This window comes from Gymnoscopelus microlampas, assembly GCF_963454915.1.
Source record: "Gymnoscopelus microlampas genome assembly, chromosome: 21".
Lineage (NCBI taxonomy): Eukaryota > Metazoa > Chordata > Actinopteri > Myctophiformes > Myctophidae > Gymnoscopelus > Gymnoscopelus microlampas.
In genome coordinates, this window is record NC_139958.1 from 4,810,628 (window position 1) to 4,829,110 (window position 18,483).

The following is an 18,483-nucleotide window of genomic DNA, read 5'->3' on the forward strand; positions in this document are numbered from 1 at the left end:
TGAGGCCGATTCTTAAAAAATGCTTTCTAAATATCAGTATCCTAAATCCTATCAGTTTAAAAAAATATATACATAAAAAAATCAAGATTTTCAAAAATAGCAGATCTACAAGCTCATAGCGCGGCACTCGGTGCCGCGCTATGAGCTTGTAGATCTGCTATTTTTGAATAGCCAAAGAAATCTAAAGTGACACAGATGCGTTCCAGGTCTTATTGGGTTTAACCCATTAAGACCTGAGGCCGATTCTACAAATGCCTTTCTAAATAAAGTGCTTTTCACATTTTAAAGATTTTTCAAAGATGTTCAAAAATGTCAGATCTACAAGCTCGCAGCCGTGAGCTTGTAGATCTGATATTTTTTAATATATATACACAACGCAAAAATCTAAAATGATTTCCCGGTTTTAAGCATTATGTGAATTATTTTATTCAGGGTTAGCTATTCCCAAACACACCCTAAGTAGGCCTACTGCATACTATCCTCTGTTTTTCATAATTCTATGATTAAAATAACATGTTGGTGTAGCGTACTACCACACTCACCATATATTATTTTTAGTAGGTTATATTAACTAAATATATCACATCCAAGCTCAAATATGTTTTTCCAAAAAGGCAATTTTTAGCTGAGAAAATGTGCAAATCCTGTCTGTTCATCTATCATGTGTTATGTATGCTTAACACGGACATCTTGTGGAGATAGAGCTGTAAATGCATCATGTCGTAAAAGGTTGATGTAGCTTAAAGTTACAGTGAATGAATGAATGCTAAAAAATGCATCGTCATTGTTCCTCATTGTTCCAGCTGGCCTTAACGACCTCTGCTGACCCTCAGCGGTCATAAAACGCTTTGAGAGACTAATAGCCTGAATCTGTGTTTCTGCAAACAGTTGTCATGCCAAGGACCCACACATTGATCTAAGCATTTGGCCGTGGACCGCCGTCTGAAAATGTTTTGTGCCAGGGACCCCCATAAGAGAAGATTTGTGTTCATTATTGTCACAAGGGTACCGTTGTTAATTCCGACATCCCTCTACTCCGACTACGTGGCTTCCGCGTGCGGTTAGGGTTAGGGTTAGGTATAGGGTTAGTAACCGTCGGAAAGGCGACATGTCGGCTTCCATGTAACCTTGTCACAATTGTTCAAAGAATTTCACAGATTCTTTCAATATTTTGATGCTGTTGTAACCGGGTGGAGTTTTAATTATGACGATGTATCTTATTCCTACTGGTGTGTATGTGGGGGCGTGTCTGTGTTATTGACACCCAAATGACTAATTGCTTGTGTCATTGATTGCAGGTGTGTGTGTGGGTGGGTGTGGTGCCAGCGGGTTCCGGTTGATTGATTGATCGAATTGATTGAATACTTCATTAACAGTTTGCAAAAAATAAAGCACAGAAAGTACCGTTTAATACAAACACAATGCTAAAAGGATAGAACCAAAGAAAGCACTGTGGCTTGTATGGCTGTGTATTCAGTTCATAGGAGCATTTACTGACAGACAAATATGCAATACTGTGCAAAAACATCCTGCAAACGAGTTGTAATCAAGAAGAAAAATATGTACAGTAAACAGTTCTGAGGGAGGGGGAGAGAGGGTGTTGACAGATTGGGGGGGTGGGGGGGTTCAAAGACAGATTGGACATGGAACGAGCAGAGTGGGATCCAGCGTGACCGGTGAGCGTATGGGTTTATTGTATGGGTTTATTGTATGGGTTTATTGTATGGGGGTTAATTCATAAATTACGTGCAATGCTTATAAATCTAGATTTGAAGTGAGCCAGCTGCCTGCTAAGGTGTGCAGCACTCTGCTTGCCCGGTGGTAACTGGTCAGTGTTGTTTTTTATTACGTGCATGATGTTAAGATTGTCACCGATCATGTTTATTTATTTTATCTTGTAACTTAAACCCACTCAAAATATTTTGTTCCAGAGATTTGAGTTGCAAATGTTCCCTTTAAAAAAAAAATATATATACACTGTATATGCAAAGATTTGCACACATTTTCAATATTTTTCAAAAATAGCAGACATACAAGCTCATAGCGCGGCACAAGCTTGTAGTGTAGATCTGCTGCGTTTGAATAGCCAAAGAAATCTTAAAATGACACGGATGCGTTCCCGGATTGAGTGGGTTAATAATGTGACAGCAGGTGCTCGAGTAGGACTGGGCCAAAACAATGATAAAGGACAAGCATCGTCCTTTAGTACCAGACCTGTTTGATGATGCAACAAGGAGCGGCGTGGAGATGACACACCCAGGACCAGTGGTGGAAAGTAACTCAGTAAATTTACTTAAGTAATGTACTTAAGTACAATTATGAGGTATTTGTACTTTACTTGAGTATTTCTAATTTCCAATACTTTAACTTCTACTCCACAACATCTCAGAGGCAAATATTGTGCTTTTACTCCACTACATTTATTTGAAAACTTTAGTTACTAGTTACGTTTCAGATATACATTATGATATAATGAAACATACATTAACCACTTTAAACCTATTTTATACCTAGGCTATTTGAAAATAGCCGATCTACAAGCTCACAACGCGTCGCATCGCGACGCGTTGTGAGCTTGTAGATCTGCTATTTTCAAATATTTTGTACTCTTGCTTTTGGTACTTTAAGTACATTTTGATGCCAATACTTTTGTACTTTTACTCAAGTAAATTTTGAATTCTGGACTTTTACTTGTAACAGAGAATTTTCATATTGCAGTATTGGTACTTTTACTTAAGTAAAGATTCCGAGTACTTTTTCCGCCACTGCCCAGGACTCAAGGCTCACAGAGGTTTCTTCCCCGTGGACAGACTCAGACTCAGAGCCCTGATAATGATGACAAAACTCAAAACACAAAAATAAATAAAACCGTAAGAATCCTGAGTGGCTGCTGAAAATGTATATAGACAGTACAGTAGTATTCTTGTTATTCTTAAATAGCGTACATAACGATTATTAGTGCAAGGAGACACACTTACAATAAGGGTGATTTGATGCACGACCTAATAGAAATCAGGCTTTATGCATGATTTAATGTATTTATCTCACTCCTATACCACAAAACATGTTGTGGGTTTTCTGACCTGGTTTCAAACGCTTATAAAGACGATGAGACATGGAAGAAAAATCGTCCCCAGTCAACCCCATGCTCTGAACTGATGATGAAAACCTCACTTTGACCAGTACATCTAGTGAGGAATAAAGCCAGAGATCTCCTATTCACTGTGTGAGGTCTTTAAAACACCTGTCAAAATGTTCAAAAATAGCTCATCTTCTAGCTCAGATCTTGAGCTTGTAAATCATTGCTATTTTTGCGGGACATCACTGTACGACAAAGTAGGGCTTAAAGCCGCAATCCGTAAGTACACCCCCCAAAATCTAATTCTGTCAATCTGAGCCCAGTTATCTCAAGTGCCCAGTTCTCCTGCTACCATAGGGACTAGATTCTACTTCCACGCCGCATCATCTAAAGCATCAACTGCTCCACAAGTATGATAATGAATAATAAATGGACGGGCCAGACAATAGTATTCATAAAACTTGTTTTAATTCTTAAGTAAATACATAGATATTTAGAAATAGATATACTTTGAAGAAATCAAAAATGACCCAGATACCAGGTTCACCAAATAAAGCCAGTGCGAATGAATAAATATATGATTTTTTTTACACAAAACAGTACTTTAAGACATAAATTACAAAGCATAAAAATAGTTCTCTTTTTCTTTTTGACTGTACGAGAATTTCTTTTTTTTTTAATGTTTGGTGCCAAAAACATTTCTCCGCATACGAGGAGAGAACTCCATTTAGGAAAACTGTCAAAATGTAGCCGGGCCTGATCTTTAAATGCTTGCAGTGAATGTTATTTGCACAACTAGTGAAATATGTTGACTTTTTTTCTCTCCACTTTACAGTCTGTTAGCAGCAAAGAAAAGACAATCCTTCACGTTAACCCTTCAAACAGACCATGAACTCAGTCATTAAACCACTTTCAACCTGATGTCCCCGTTTGTTTCAGACATTTTCCGAAAAGAAATTTGCCCAAAATGTTTTGGAGAAAAAAAAATCAGATGTACAAGCTCACGTGTCGAGGCGCAAACGCGTCGAGAGCTCGTAGATCTGCTATTTGCTGTACGACTGGGTACAGAGAGGCTTGAGTGGTTGAACTATCTTCATTCAGATTGGAGGGCTTGCATACACATTAGTTTAACATACACTTTGTATTCTTAAAGTCAAACATAATTCATATATAGAGACATTGTAGATCCATACTAAGTAAGCACAAACATTAGAGTCTTGGAAGCACACTATATGCCTTAGCATTAGAAACATAAAACTCACTGTGGTCTCAGTGAATCAAGCGGCCGATTCAAATAGAACAATCAGCTTAAAATATATGAAAACGGTAAAAGAAAAAAAAAAAATCAGAAACCAAACCATCCAGCTAATATACAGGATGTTTCATCTGACAGAAGAGACGTATGAGGCTCAAATGACAGCCAAGTATTACTGTTGTCAATTATCATCATCGTCTAATACTGGAAAACATGACAGGAGTTGCAAATCACAGGGAATGTGTGAATTTCAGTCGTCTTTTGTCGTACAGTAACAGCTACACAATAACTGTAGACAGTCCAGTACTTGAGAATCATATTTGGTGAAATGAAGGCGATGGCAAATTATTTTGGCGGGATTTCAGCTCGACTGAACATAGCTACTGTATCAAATAGTTCAGGGGTCTTCAACGTTTTCAGGCCAAGGACCCCCTAGTTGAGAGAGAGATGAAGCAGTGGACCCCCTACTCTATATTGTATGAAATTGTGTTTCAGATTAAAGTTTTTTATTTACTTAGTCTGCTATTTTTTTCCCTCTACACCAATAGCCTCTTTTCCAAAAATAGCCGATCTACAAGCTCTCAAGCGCGAGGCGTTGAGAGCTTGTAGATCTGCTATTTTCGGCTAATGTTCCCCTCAGAAAAGGAATTCTAGGATTCAAGTGGTTAATGTAAAAAAACTAAATCCTATCACACAAAGATTTGGCGGACCCCCTATAGTAGCTCTGAGGACCCCCTAGGGGTCCCGGACCCCCTGTTGAAGACCCCTGAAATAGCTCATCTTCATGAAGCCTGATTTATACATAGTTAAGTGCCAGTGTCGTGCATGGACAACAGCCGATCGGTTATTTTCAGCACACGTTCAGCGGTGCTCTAACTACATTTAAATGAAGCAAAGGGTTCTTGTGAGAGGAAAGAGTGAAGACAGACTCATGTATTACTGAGGGTTGTGTGAGTGAAGAATGTCACCAATACATTCACTATAAGTCTAAAGAAAAGCACCGGCTGTGTGTGCTACTTATCTTACAATCTATGATCACTTCCAAAAGCAACGTGAGCAATTAGGACGTCTTAATTTGTTATTAGCCATAAATATCGGTTTTAATAAATCAACCACAGAGACGCTGGGTAGAACCTGGCCAATGTTAAAGCTGCATATCATTATTATCAAGCAGATGTATCGTTTTATGGTTATTAACACATTCTCTCTCAGACTTAACCAATCGACACATAGGACTCCCGGAGTACTTTACATCATTTGAACCAATTGGACGACTTAATATCTTTTTCTTTTTTTTATAGTTTGAAATAAGTTTAGTTTCGTCTGTTCAGTGCTTGAGGATCTCTTCACTAAAACTGCCAAATCAATGCAGATAACATCCTATAGAAATATGAACATTAATTACATTTTTTGGCTAAAACCTTTATACTGTACCAACTTTTCCGTTCTCTAACCCATTAAGACCTGAAGCCGATTCTACATGTCTCCTAAATCCCAACAGTTTTCTGAAAAACGTATGTTTCTATATAATGTATGTTTCTATATCAGTGGTTCTCAATCTTTTTCATGTCAAGGACCCCCAGAATGATATGTTTTTCACCGCGGACCCCCATCTCAAAATGTTTTGTACCAGGGGGTCGGTCCCAGAAGCAAAGATTTGAGTTAAAAACCTTCGCTTTAAAAATATATATATTCAAAGATTTGCACACATTTTCAAGATTTTTCAAAAATAGCAGATCTACAAGCTCGTAGTGCGGCACTCGAGCTTGTATATCTGCTATTTTTGAATAGCCCAAAGTGTAAAATAATGCTTTTTTAGCTCAAATCAAAAAGTGACACAGATGCGTTCCAGGTCTTAATGGGTCAATATTATAAAACAAAATCTTGACCTGCAAAATAGCAAAGGGAAAATGATGAAGATGTGATGTCTATGGAGACAGCAGACACAGATGTTAGTGTGTAACTCGCAGTAAAGCAACTTGAAGCAGTCTGTGTTCTTATGTGATTCTTAAATAGCGTACAAATGATTATGAGCAAGGAGACAGACTTAAGGGTGATTTATACTGAGCTGTGCGCCTGTGTCGCGTGGTACGTGACATGATGCACGACCCAATATAAATCAGGCTTTATGCGTGATTTATTTAATATCTTACTGTCTCCTACCACACAACATGTTGTGGTTTTTCTGACCCGGTTTCGAACGCTTATAAGGACGATGAGACGTTACGGGTGGAAGAAAAGTCGTCCCCAGTCAACCCCATGCTTTGACCTGATGAAAACCTCACTTTGAGCCAGAACATCTAGTGTGGAATAACTCCAGAGAGACCTCCCATTCACTGTGTGAGGTCTTTTAACCACTTTCAACCTGTCCAAATATTCTACTAGCTCAGTTCTTGAGCTTGTAGATGGTCGCGTGTTGTGAGCTTGTGTGGATCGGCTATTTTTGCACGACATCAAAGTATAAAATAGGGCTTAAAAGCTGAAATCCGTAACATTAATGTATACTACCCAGGATTCATGTAGTAGTTGTGTTTTATTAACATACTCGACCATACAGATTGGTTAAAATAAACGTTGTACTCATTAAAATAAGTTTGGGATGGCCGAATACATTGTTAGCTTGGTGGTTGAAACGCACTGAAGATGATTTATAATGAATTCAGGGTTTGATGTTTTGAAATCTATCTGGTTTAAACCTGCCAGTGAAGAACTGTCATTCAGACAGGACTCAGCTTTGCAGACCAACAATAATGAACAACAATATATTCCTCCTCTGTGCCAGTGTGTTAAAAAGGTGGCTGTTTGTGAAGATTTCTGACAATAACAGGGTTTAAAACTGGCAAAGCAAAACATTTTGGAAGATAAGGCTTCATATCCAACCAAAATATTAGGCTCATGTATGAAATATGGACAAAGACTAAAAAGGACATTTTCTCTTTTTTACTTAGTTTACTTAGATTTTACTTAGTTTTGTAAATAACAATAGTTACAATTCTCAATACCGTTTCAGCTAGTTTTTGTAAAGCCTCATTTGTATTTCAGTCAACTAACATATATATATATATATATATTTTTTTTTATTCTAGTTTTGGTTATTTTGGTGTTCTTTGTTAACTATAATAAGCCTGGTTCATAGCTGAAGGGCCTTTCAGCATCTCTTTATTGAGAGAGAGAGAGAGAGAGGTTACAGTAACTGACAACAGTTTATTCTTCAAGATTACAATCTGAAAAATGCTCCTGTGTTGTGAATAAAACATGGGGGTAAAACAAGCAGAACACATACATATGGGCTGATATATAACCGGGTTGATGACAATCAGTGACCACATAGCGAGTCAATGAAATCATGACATAATCGCAGCAGACAGAAGACATCGAGAAAACACACTGGCGGAAGTTAGATGAGAACTGTGTGTGAAGGTCGGGTTATTTGCGGGGTGGAACTGGGGCTCTAGAATGCAAACAGTTTAACGCATCTGTGTGTCATTTTTAGATGTCTTTGGCTATTCAAAAATAGCAGATCTACACGGTCATAGCGTGGCACCAAGTGCCGCTCTATGAGCTTGTAGATCTGCTATTTTTGAAAAAATGTGTGCAAAATCTTGGATTATGTATTTTTTAAAGCGAACATTTGTAAAATATTTAGTTCCAGGAACCCCCAGAAGCAAAGATTAGATTTACAAATGTCCGCAAAAAAAGAAGAAAAAAATTCAAATATTTGCACAACTTTTCATGATTTTTCAAAAATAGCATAGCTCATAGTGCGGCACGAGTGCCGCACTATGAGCTTGTAGATCTGCTATTTTTGAATAGCCCAACGAAATCTAAAAATGACGTTCCCGGTCTTAAAGGGTCAAAGCAAATTAAAAACATGGGATCGTTCCGCAAACCTGTGTCCTGCATTTTTACACATCGCACCGGCCGGTGTGGAAAGGCTTTTTTAAAATATACCGGTATATATATTTTTTTTTTAAAGGCTTCACGGTAGCTCTTCATCACGTTGCATCTATTATTGGATGTCACTGTTATAAATGCTTTAATGAATACATCCAAAAGTCAAAGCCACCAGTCTTTTTTCTCAGACAAGAGTTTAGTGGACACATTCACTGAGCTGCTGGCTGGGCTATATGCTCACATTTCTGCTCCGTCATACCCACGGTGTCGCCGTGCCGACAAAACAGCTGATCTACAAACTCACTGTTAAATGTCTCCGCCAGGCCGAAAGGCATGGAGAGAGAGTATGTTTTACCCTCTGTCCGTCCGTCCGTGTGTCCATCTGTCTGTTAGCAGCTAATCTCCGGCAGCGTTGGCCCGGCCGATGCGAAACTGTGCACACACACTCCCTGGATGCCAATTCAGAACCTCTGCCCCAAATCTTTCACATGGGCCTGTTATAGCGCCACCAGGAGACCGATTTGTGCAAAACCCATTTTTTTATATTACTCCTACATATTTTATCCAAACGTCATGCAAATCGGTACACAGTATCTCTATAGTCATGTGATCAACCCGGATCTGTCCGATTTCCCAGATTCTATCCTGATTGGCTAAGGTTGGCTTCCAAAGTTTGTAGGATTGGTCCGTTTTGAACAAAATGCCTCAAATCATGAACGCACAGGGGCGTAGCCACGGGTGGGCATATGTAGGCCTGGGCCCACCCACCTGGCTGTTGTGCCCACCCAAAAAAAAAAAGAAGAAAACATTTTTTCTGCTTGTGAACTGTGCCTGTGCTCTGTGAGTGGAGGCGGACAGCCGCGGACTGCGGACGCGCGGAGGAGGCGGACAACGGGGCATTATTTGCGACCACATTTTTGGAACAAAATGCCTCAAATCATGAATGCAGTGTCTGATTGCCGTGAAAGACCTAAGAATAAATGGCACCCTTTTCACATTGGCCTATTATAGCACCACCAGGAGGCCACACTAAGTACCTGACCTGGTGGAGACCTGTGCTCCGAGGAGCACTTTTTCTAGTTAGTCTGTAGATTAGGCTGTTTTCGGGCACGCGGGCGGCATCATCATACGTCAAAGCATTTAAACGGGGCTCTAATGTGGACGCCAGCAGCGAGTTTGGAAGGCAGAGTAGGAAAGGAACGGTCAGATGGGTTTTGGTCGTTTTTTTTTTGGTTTAATGACTTTTTAGTGTTTGATCTGAGTTGAAGCAGCTTAATTAGTGAAAACGCCAAAATACACACATCTGCTAACATCTGCAGACAAAGACAATGTCACACCGACAGACAGACGACCCACGTCACGTCCCATTTTACATTCTCCGCCAACCCTCATGTATCATTTCTGGGGGAAAACATGATTAATCTTTAGTAACCTTTTATGTGAATAACAAATCAAAGCCATGGTTGGTTAGCTGGTCAAGGTATACTGTTAGCTAGCATACTGTTAGCTAGCATACTGTTAGCTAGCACTTCAAGTTAAGTCTAGGCTAGACTAGGAGGTCTAGTTCACGTGGGTTTTTGCAAGAAACTGCGGCTACAGAATGCTATGACAACTTAAAAGGTTCAAGTCGCTATAGAGATGGGATTTTGTGTTTTTTTTTACTCTCGTGACAGTTTCCTGGGTATTGTAGTCTTTTTTGTCGTTAAGTGGCCGGACCTGCAGCACACACACAACTTTATAAGCCTACAAACTCACTGCGCTGAACACAAGAAGACAGAAATAGGTCTAATAATAAGACTGATCTTTACATTTTTTATTTGGTGTGAATCCCAGCCTGGTTTTGAGAACCTCTGGTATGTACATACATGTACATCGGCTATTCCCCCCCCTTCCCACCCCCCCCCCCCCCCCCCCCCCGCCCGTGCGTGACACTCTGCCGTCGCATAAATTAAGCATCAGTCAACTACGCAGCATCGGCCTGTTTCAATCGCACATCCTGCCGGCTGTCCCGTGTCTGTCCACACACACACTTCCTGTTTGTATTCCAGCATCTCCTGTGTGCTATTTTACACCTCTTCAATATATATGTATATATGTATATATATATATACATATATATATATATGTTTTTTTTGTTTTTTAATGAGACTTATTAGTTATATTTGAGTTAAAGTATGCGTGATGTAGAAGACGAACTCCATGTCCATAGAGGTGTGAGGCACGCTGGCACTACCTCCATGGATGACAGGGATCAGAGCGCTGTCCAGCTCGTTCATGTAGCGCTGTGGGAGGAGCCGGCCCCCCCAACCCGCCTGGTACTCCACCTGAGAGAGAGACAGAGAGACAGAGAGAGAGAGAGAGAGACAGAGAGACAGAGAGAGAGAGAGAGAGAGAGAGAGAGAGAGACACACTTGAAATGACAGCATGACACAGTGGTTCTCAACGTTTTAAGGCCGCGACCCCCCAAAATAATCATTTTTGAACTACCCACTGGAGCCCTGCATGCGTGGGACTGTGTTCGTGGAAAATGTAACGCCAGTTAGTCCTGCAAAGTACTGCAATATTACTGTTGTCCTGTCCTGTCTAACCACAGACGCTGATGATGCAAGACATTCTATACGTTGTATTGAAAACCTCGTATTTTCTCGGTAGCGCTGTCGCCTCACAGCTAGAAGGTCCTGGGTTCCATTCCCGCCAGGGACGCTGTGGGCGCTGGGGGCGTGTCTTCTCCTCCGCGTCATCAGCGCCCATACCCAGGGTGGGGTTGGCGAAAGGGCCTACTCTGTGTGGAGTTTGCATGTTCTCCCCGTGTCTCCTAGGGTAGTTAATACCCTCACAAAAACATGTAGTAATCCTGGTCGCTAATACCGCCTCCCCCATGACAGCCGGGGCGCCTGATGGAGGGGAAAGGAACTGGTTGGAATAACGTGTTCCTTCCACACGCTACGTCCAACCAGGGAAACTCTCCCCTGTCAGGTGACAAGAAGGTCAGTTGGCTCTCATGCATTGAAGGAGGCATGAGCTCGGCCCTGGCCTCCCTGGCTGTGGGGGACTGGTGTAGTGCTGGTGTAGGGCTGGTGTAGCGCCCAGGATCACTTAGGAAATTGGCACCGGGTGAAAAAAATGGGTTACAAAAATCGCGGGATAAAAATTATAAAGAAAAAAAAAGAAAACCTCGTATTTTCTACGTCATGAATTGTGCATTACTGAAGGCCACAGGTGAACGGGGCAGGTTTTATAGGTGACACGGAGCCACATTTACCATGTCAGTCTGAGTGGACACACGGAGACACAGCGCGTTGATGCCCCCGGCGGCCAGCACGGTGAGGTGAGGCGTCAGAGCGGTGCACGCCGCTATGGCCATCTCACTCTGGAACACACTGCAGGACGACAGCACCGTGTTCAGACAACACTCTGGGTCCTTCAGCTCATAGAACACCTGCAAGGACAGATCATAGTTAACGCCCGATTTCACCTGATTCAGATGCTATCAATGCATTGAATGGGACATTATCACCTTTTATCAGACCATTGAATGGGCGAAATAGGCGACACACTGACCGGAGTGATGCACGCCGGTATCACACCAAAACATGACTGGATTTCCAAATGTTGGCGTTCAGGGTATGTGAACGTCATGGCTACACTTTAGATCTTTTGGTGAAAAAATGAAGGTGATGCCATAACATTTTTTTGTGGGATTTAAACTCGTAAATCAAAAAGCTAATTTGTGACCATCTTTTACAGCCTTATTATAAGTTCATGAAGCCTAATTTACATGTTGTGAGCCGAGCTGTTAGATCGGCTATTTTTCATGATATAATGTGAAACCAAATATAAATCAGACCTTAAAGAGAGTAACGCCTGGTTTATACTTGGTTGCACATTGCATCGTATTGTGCACAGAAAATGTTTTGATCTACAAGCTCACAGGAGGTCTACAAGGTAACGGTCTGACAGCATATGAAGAGAGAGAGAGAGAGAATGAAGAGAGGGACTGACCTCGGTGCATCTAATGGTTCGACCCTCCGACTCAAACTCTGCGTCCTGCTGCAGCCGAACTCTGTGGGCCGTGTCTAGAGGCCTTCCGTCAACCCCACTCTTTATGCTGCAAAACAAGCATAACATAATATTAATAATACAAAATAATAATAATACTACAGTACAGCCCTTAACTCATTCACTGCCAGACTTCTTTCTGGCAGTGTTTGCCCACTGTAGTTTTTTTATACCTTTTCAACTGGTCACAGAAAATGTATATCCGTTATGATAGCTTGTCTGACCGTTTGTAAACACACCCGGTATCAGTGTACGTCACCCAGAGAAATAACTATCCAACCACGACGGCCCCTTGAATTCTTTTGTAGCAGCACGTTGAAAATACCATGTCTCGTGAAATGCAGGGCAAAAAAAAAGCCAACTCAAGATAACAGCCGATTTCATTAAAAAGCTTTTCTACAAATGTCTTCTAAATCAGTTTTTTGAAAAAAACGTATGTTGCTATAATCAGTAGTTCTCAAACTTTTTCATGTCAAAGGCCCCCCCCAAAATGATATGTATTTGGCCGCGGACCCCCATCTGTTCCAGGGACCCCCCCAGAAGCAAAGATTGGAGTTAAAAAGTTTCGCTTTAAAAAATATATATATATTCAAAGATATGCACACATTTTCACGATTTTTCAAAAATAGCAGATCTACAAGCTCATAGTGCGGCACTCGGTGCCGCGCTATGAGCTTGTAGATCTGCTATTTTTGAATAGCTCAAAGAAATCTATAAATGACACAGATGCGTTCCCGGTCCTAATAGATGAACAGCAGTAAATGGTCATGGTGGGGGCTGTGTACCCTGTGTTGAGCGGAGCGGTCCAGTCCACCCATCGGACGGTGACGTTCTCCCTGACCTCACCCCCGTCGTTCTTACCACACGGGATGTGGAGGTCAGTCTGCTCCCTCAGAGCAACGCGCAGCGCCTCCATGGTGTCTGGAGGGATCTGAACCATCAACCCATCTGATGCACACACACACACACACACACACACACACACAACACACGCACACATGATACACACACACACACACACACACCCACCCACACACACACCCACACACACACCCCCCCACACACACACACACACACACACACACACACACACACACACACACACACACACACACACACACACACACACACACACACACACACACACACACACACACACACACACACACACACACACACACAGTATTAGTGTAGCTGCCATAATAGGTTGTAATTTGTTTGTTTTTCATTTCTTTCTATTGTAATATCATTTATTTGAACTGAACTTGGGTTTACCATGTATCTGTTGCACCGTGAGGTCTAATTGTCTGGATCAAAAACACTTTATAAGGTGTGGTTTCATGCAGACTCACAAGCGTGTTACACTATACAATTCCGCTCACTAAGGAGCATATTGTTTGAGCGTGTGCGGGACGGAATATAAAGTACTTGTGTTTGCTTTCTAAATGTGAACATTTCCGTTATTATCATGCGTCTTCTTTATGCTGATTTGATGTATTTTGTTCCAGTTGTGCGTTGCTGTTGTCGACCATGGATTACCACTCATTCCCTTTGGTTTGTGTGCAGTCAGCGAGGTGTGTTTGTGTTTCAGTCATGTTCTCATTACATTCATGTTGCTTATGCTTTTATGTTCCATTATTTATGTGCGTGTATTGTTTATGCTTTGTTTTGTACAGTTTTACATTGTTGCCAGTAAGAGTGCAATAAATCTACCAGTATGCAGAACAACCCGAGTCATTTTTGGGACCAAAGGCAGTGATAATTAGGACATTAGGTATTTGTTCTTATCTTACTCTTTGTGGTTCTATAATGATTTGTGTTGTACATGCTAAGTATTTCAAAACTGACATGATCCTTACCTTCAACGATGCTGGACTTGGCGATGAACCCTGAAGAGGCCTTTAGAGCGCCATTGAAAACCACAAAACTGGCTCCAGTCACTGGAACAAAACACACATCAAGACAAAGTGTTGGAACTTTTCTTTCTTTGCTTTTAACCCATTTTTCTCCCCAATTTAGTCGCCAATTAGCCCATTCAATCCGGGAACGCATCTGTGCAATTTTTTGTGGTTGGTGGTTGGTGGACAACATAATTAAGTAGACTGACAGTTTAGCAATTTAGAGCCTTCCTTAACCACTTAAACCATTGGTTCTCAAAGTGGGGTCCGAGGACCCCCAGGGGTACTTGAGGGGGTTCCAGGGGGTCCCCAGCTAAATGATGGACAGGGACCAAATGGACCCTTATGGGTCTGTAACTCTGAGAGTGTACAAATGGAACCAAATGGGCCCTAACGGGTCCATTTGGTTCCATTTGTACACTCTCAGAGTTAAATTAACATTGATTTTACAATATGAATTGGGGTCCCAGAGACATACATGCCATTAAATGGAGGTCCGTATCCTAATGCATGTCAAACTGGGGGTCCTTGAAATTTAAATGGTTGAAATCACTGCTAGAGAGCCGTAAAAATCTTCTATTATGGGGGTCCCTGGCTTATCTTTTCAAATGGGGGTCCGCGGTCTAATAAGCGTCTATTTGGGGGTCCTTGGCACGAAAAAGTTTGAGAACCACTGACTTAAACCCTATATACTTAGTTGTATGTCAGTAGCAAAAATAGCCGATCTACGACCTCACAACGTGTCGTGTTGTGATGCGTTGTGAGCTTGAAGATCGGACATTTTTGCAGAATTTGTCTTATTAAAAAGGTCTTCAAAGACCCCTGTATGAAGTGACATAGTTGTAATGAATGGATGTCTGACCTGTGCGGGTCTTGCCCGGCATGCTGTTGGCCTGGGTCTGGTAGTTCCCCTCCTCGTTCTGGAAGCAAACCAGGTGAGAGTCGGCCTCCAGGCTGAAGCTGGCGCCCACGCTGATGACGTGCTCGTTGGACGAGTTGATCACCTTCAGCATCTGCACCACACACACACACACACACAATGTCTGCTCTGCGGCCCAAATCACACAGAGTACCTGCTACACACAGCAGTGGTTCTCAAACTTTTCAAAAGGTCTCCCCTTAACTCTGACACTATGCATTTGTATACTGTCAGTTACAGACTTGTAACGGTCGATTTAGACCCCCCCAAAAGGAACCCAGAGAATCCCAGGAGTCGAATACCAAAACTTTCGCCCCCAAAACACAGTTGCCCCGAGGGAAATTCGGCGGTATTCACCTGGTATTCCTAAACGTAACCTCAGTAAAACTATGTTAAAATGTTTTCGGCAAATGTTCCCCGTCAGAATAGGGATTCTAGGGTTCAAGTTGTTCGTGTAAAAAAGAAGTTCCTATCACACAAAGATTTGGCGTACCCCCTGTAGAAACTCTGAGGACCCCCTGGGGGTCCCGGACCCCCTGTTGAAGACCCCTGTTTTAGTGCATACACAAGAGTATCTTTCATTTCATTGGCTTTAGGAGTGAAGTGCCTTGCTCAGGGACACTTTGTGAAATCAGCATGTCTATAAGATCACAACACGTTGCAATGGGACATGTTGTGATGTTGTAGATGGATAAAAGGAAGACTTACCTCAGTAAAGCGACTCTTGGGGATGTCGATGTAGCTGTGGCCCATCTCCATGTGTATCCTCAGACCCTCTACGGCCGGGAGGCTGTACTGGTAGTTCCTCAAGTCCTGTGGAGAGACACAGTTCATCCAAGGTCAAATATCATGTTCGCTCAGTGTCCTGCAGGGGGCTCAGTTTACAAACTTTGAGAAAATCTATCCAATGTGGAAGTGACAAATTATTATGGGCACATCCTGGTGTTAATAAACACGGCTTTTACAATGAATGGTCTGCTCATTATGAGGTGACTGCTTGGTCACTGAAACAGGGGTCATCATCGCCATGCTGGCTTGTGGAGGACACTTTTGTCAAAATGTCCTTTTTGCCACGGATACACAAAATTAGTGGACAATAATAATATGACCAGAAACGCATAAAGAGCTAGCCCTGAATGACCATAATCAGTCTGTAACTCTGAGAGTGTACAAATGGAACCAAATGAACCATAGGGGTCCATTTGGTTCCATTTGTACACTCTCCTTGCAAATAAAACATTTGAGAACCACTAGTACTAGTGGGTCTCCTAATGTGCCATAGCGTCTTAGTAAGTCAGTGTCATACATATTCTGAAGAAAACCTGGAGACTTGACATTCAGTAATTGGGTCATATGATCATTAAGAACATTATAATGGTATGTAAAAAAATAAAATCTAAAATTGACCATGGACTGGGCCAAGTCTTTGCCACGGACACATTTGTCCGTGTACGGACACATTGATGACCCCTGTACTGAAAAGGTGAGGTGTGTTTTAGTCCTACAGGAGTCAAGATACTAAGATACGTCATCTGTGGTAATAGTTGGGATAACAAAAAGGAGTCTTGGGCGTTTTATTCTATGTAGTCGTTATGCCAATTCCCTGCATTCCCCACAGTGTTTTAGCCCATTAAGACCTGGAACTGTGTCATTTTTAGATTTGAGCTAAAAAGCATTATTTTACACTTTGGGCTATTCAAAAATAGCAGATCTACAAGCTCGTAGCGCGGCACCGAGTGCCGCGCTACGAGCTTGTAGATCTGCTATTTTTGAAAAATCGTGAAAATGTGTGCAAATCTTTGAATTTAAATACTTTTAAAGCGAACATGTTTAACTCAAATCTTTGCTTCTGGGGGGTCCCTAGAACAAAATATTATGATGGGGGTTCGCGGCCAAATACATATAATTTTGGGGGTCCTTGACATGAAAAAGTTTGAGCACCACTGATATAGAAACATACGTTTTTCAGAAAACTGAGATTTAGGAGACAATCGGCTTCAGGTCTCAATGGGGTTAACTACATGAACCCTAGCGTCCCTATTCTGGGGCAAACATTCAGTGAAATTAGACAAACTACAAGTGTTATATGAGCTTGTAGATTCATTGGCTATTTTTGTGTAGAAGGGAAAAAAAGGAGCAGACCAAGTATAGAACCCTGGGGAACCCCAGTCAACTATAGGCATATATAGTGTGGTTAATGGTACTTACAGCCAATAGATTCATAATGGTGTGTCCAGTTTCTCTGTAGACGGAACGGCGGAAGCGAATGCTGACCAGTGTTGTGGGATACACTGGAAGAAGACACAACATTTAATACACACACACACACTAACACAACATTATACACTAGCATATTGAAACACATTTTGTGTTTGTCTCAGAGAACAAAATGCTTTTTTTTTTACCTTACAGTATATTAATCACCTGTGGTATTTCCAGATTTAATCTATTTACAACGATACACAGCTTTCTAAAGGCATCATTTATCTCTCAAAAAGAGAAATAAAAATAACCATCATGCTCACTTGTATTTAGTGGCTTCAAGTTTATTCAAATTGAGAATTGCTTCCATACACCTGATAATACTAGTGCACTGCCCAGTGAATATTCATTCTAATCACATTTTTGTATCTTTGTGATACCAATAGGAAAAGAAGGAGACACTAGAATTGGGATTAAAACAGATGGAAGGTTGTTTTCATGTCAAAGTTACGACAAGTGCATTTTCCACTGATGTGTACTCAACTACTCATGTTAGCAAAAAAATGTAGTTTTGGCGGTGATGATACGTTGCTCAAAAACGCCTCAGGCAAAACAGCGCATCAGGCAAAACAGCGTGGTGCGCCTGTGAAGCAGGCCTGCGTGAGTAATCTGGGAAATAATTATTCAAGCAGACGTTGAATGGAGGGACACATTCTGTCTGCATTTGCCAATTTCCTACTGTTTCTATCACATCTACAGGCATCCTAACAGGAAGGAGTGGTGCGACTCCAGACTCGTGCTGAAAGGTTAAGAATATATTATCTTTGATTGTGTGTCTATAAAAACATGACGCATGCCTCAAGACAGGAGCGCACGGGAAACTATGCTTTTGTTGGCCACACGTTTCTGGTCACGTGCCTCGGTGTGACCACACTCCCTTTGGACAAAGAACAGAACGGGAGCAGCTGACAAAAATAATTGCTCCATTGATTAGAAATTGATCATTCTAAATATGCTCCTCATCGACTTACATTGTACGCTGAAACAGCTCTCAATGTCACTCTTTTAGCACGTAAACGAACACAAACAAAGTTGATTCAGACAATATGGAGCGTCTGCTAAATGACTGTAATGTAATCACCACAGCCAGTACCGTTTGTTTTTTAAATAAAAATGT

The 18,483-nt window shown here is 41.5% G+C and overlaps 1 protein-coding gene and 1 long non-coding RNA gene across 3 annotated transcripts in view; one reads left to right on the forward strand and one right to left on the reverse strand.

Annotated features, from left to right (window-relative positions):
• Nucleotides 1–3,542: 3,542 nt before the first annotated feature.
• Nucleotides 3,543–10,100, forward strand: LOC311037098. The gene is made up of 3 exons (XR_014599925.1): nucleotides 3,543–5,778; nucleotides 6,187–7,799; nucleotides 8,186–10,100. It is a non-coding gene; the product is annotated as an uncharacterized lncRNA (long non-coding RNA).
• Nucleotides 10,101–10,212: 112 nt separating this feature from the next.
• The window catches only part of LOC311038115 (uncharacterized protein), a 45,049-nt gene continuing 36,778 nt past the window's right edge, over nucleotides 10,213–18,483 (reverse strand). For both annotated transcript variants that reach the window (XM_084047459.1, XM_084047458.1), the window contains 8 exons: nucleotides 17,313–17,395; nucleotides 15,813–15,917; nucleotides 15,048–15,198; nucleotides 14,147–14,227; nucleotides 13,073–13,235; nucleotides 12,231–12,336; nucleotides 11,491–11,667; nucleotides 10,213–10,552 (listed from right to left, as the gene is read on the reverse strand). In XM_084047459.1, the coding sequence (XP_083903585.1) occupies nucleotides 10,385–10,552; nucleotides 11,491–11,667; nucleotides 12,231–12,336; nucleotides 13,073–13,235; nucleotides 14,147–14,227; nucleotides 15,048–15,198; nucleotides 15,813–15,917; nucleotides 17,313–17,395 (1,034 nt within the window). In that variant the 3' untranslated portion in view covers nucleotides 10,213–10,384. The remainder of the gene's footprint in view (nucleotides 10,553–11,490; nucleotides 11,668–12,230; nucleotides 12,337–13,072; nucleotides 13,236–14,146; nucleotides 14,228–15,047; nucleotides 15,199–15,812; nucleotides 15,918–17,312; nucleotides 17,396–18,483) is intronic.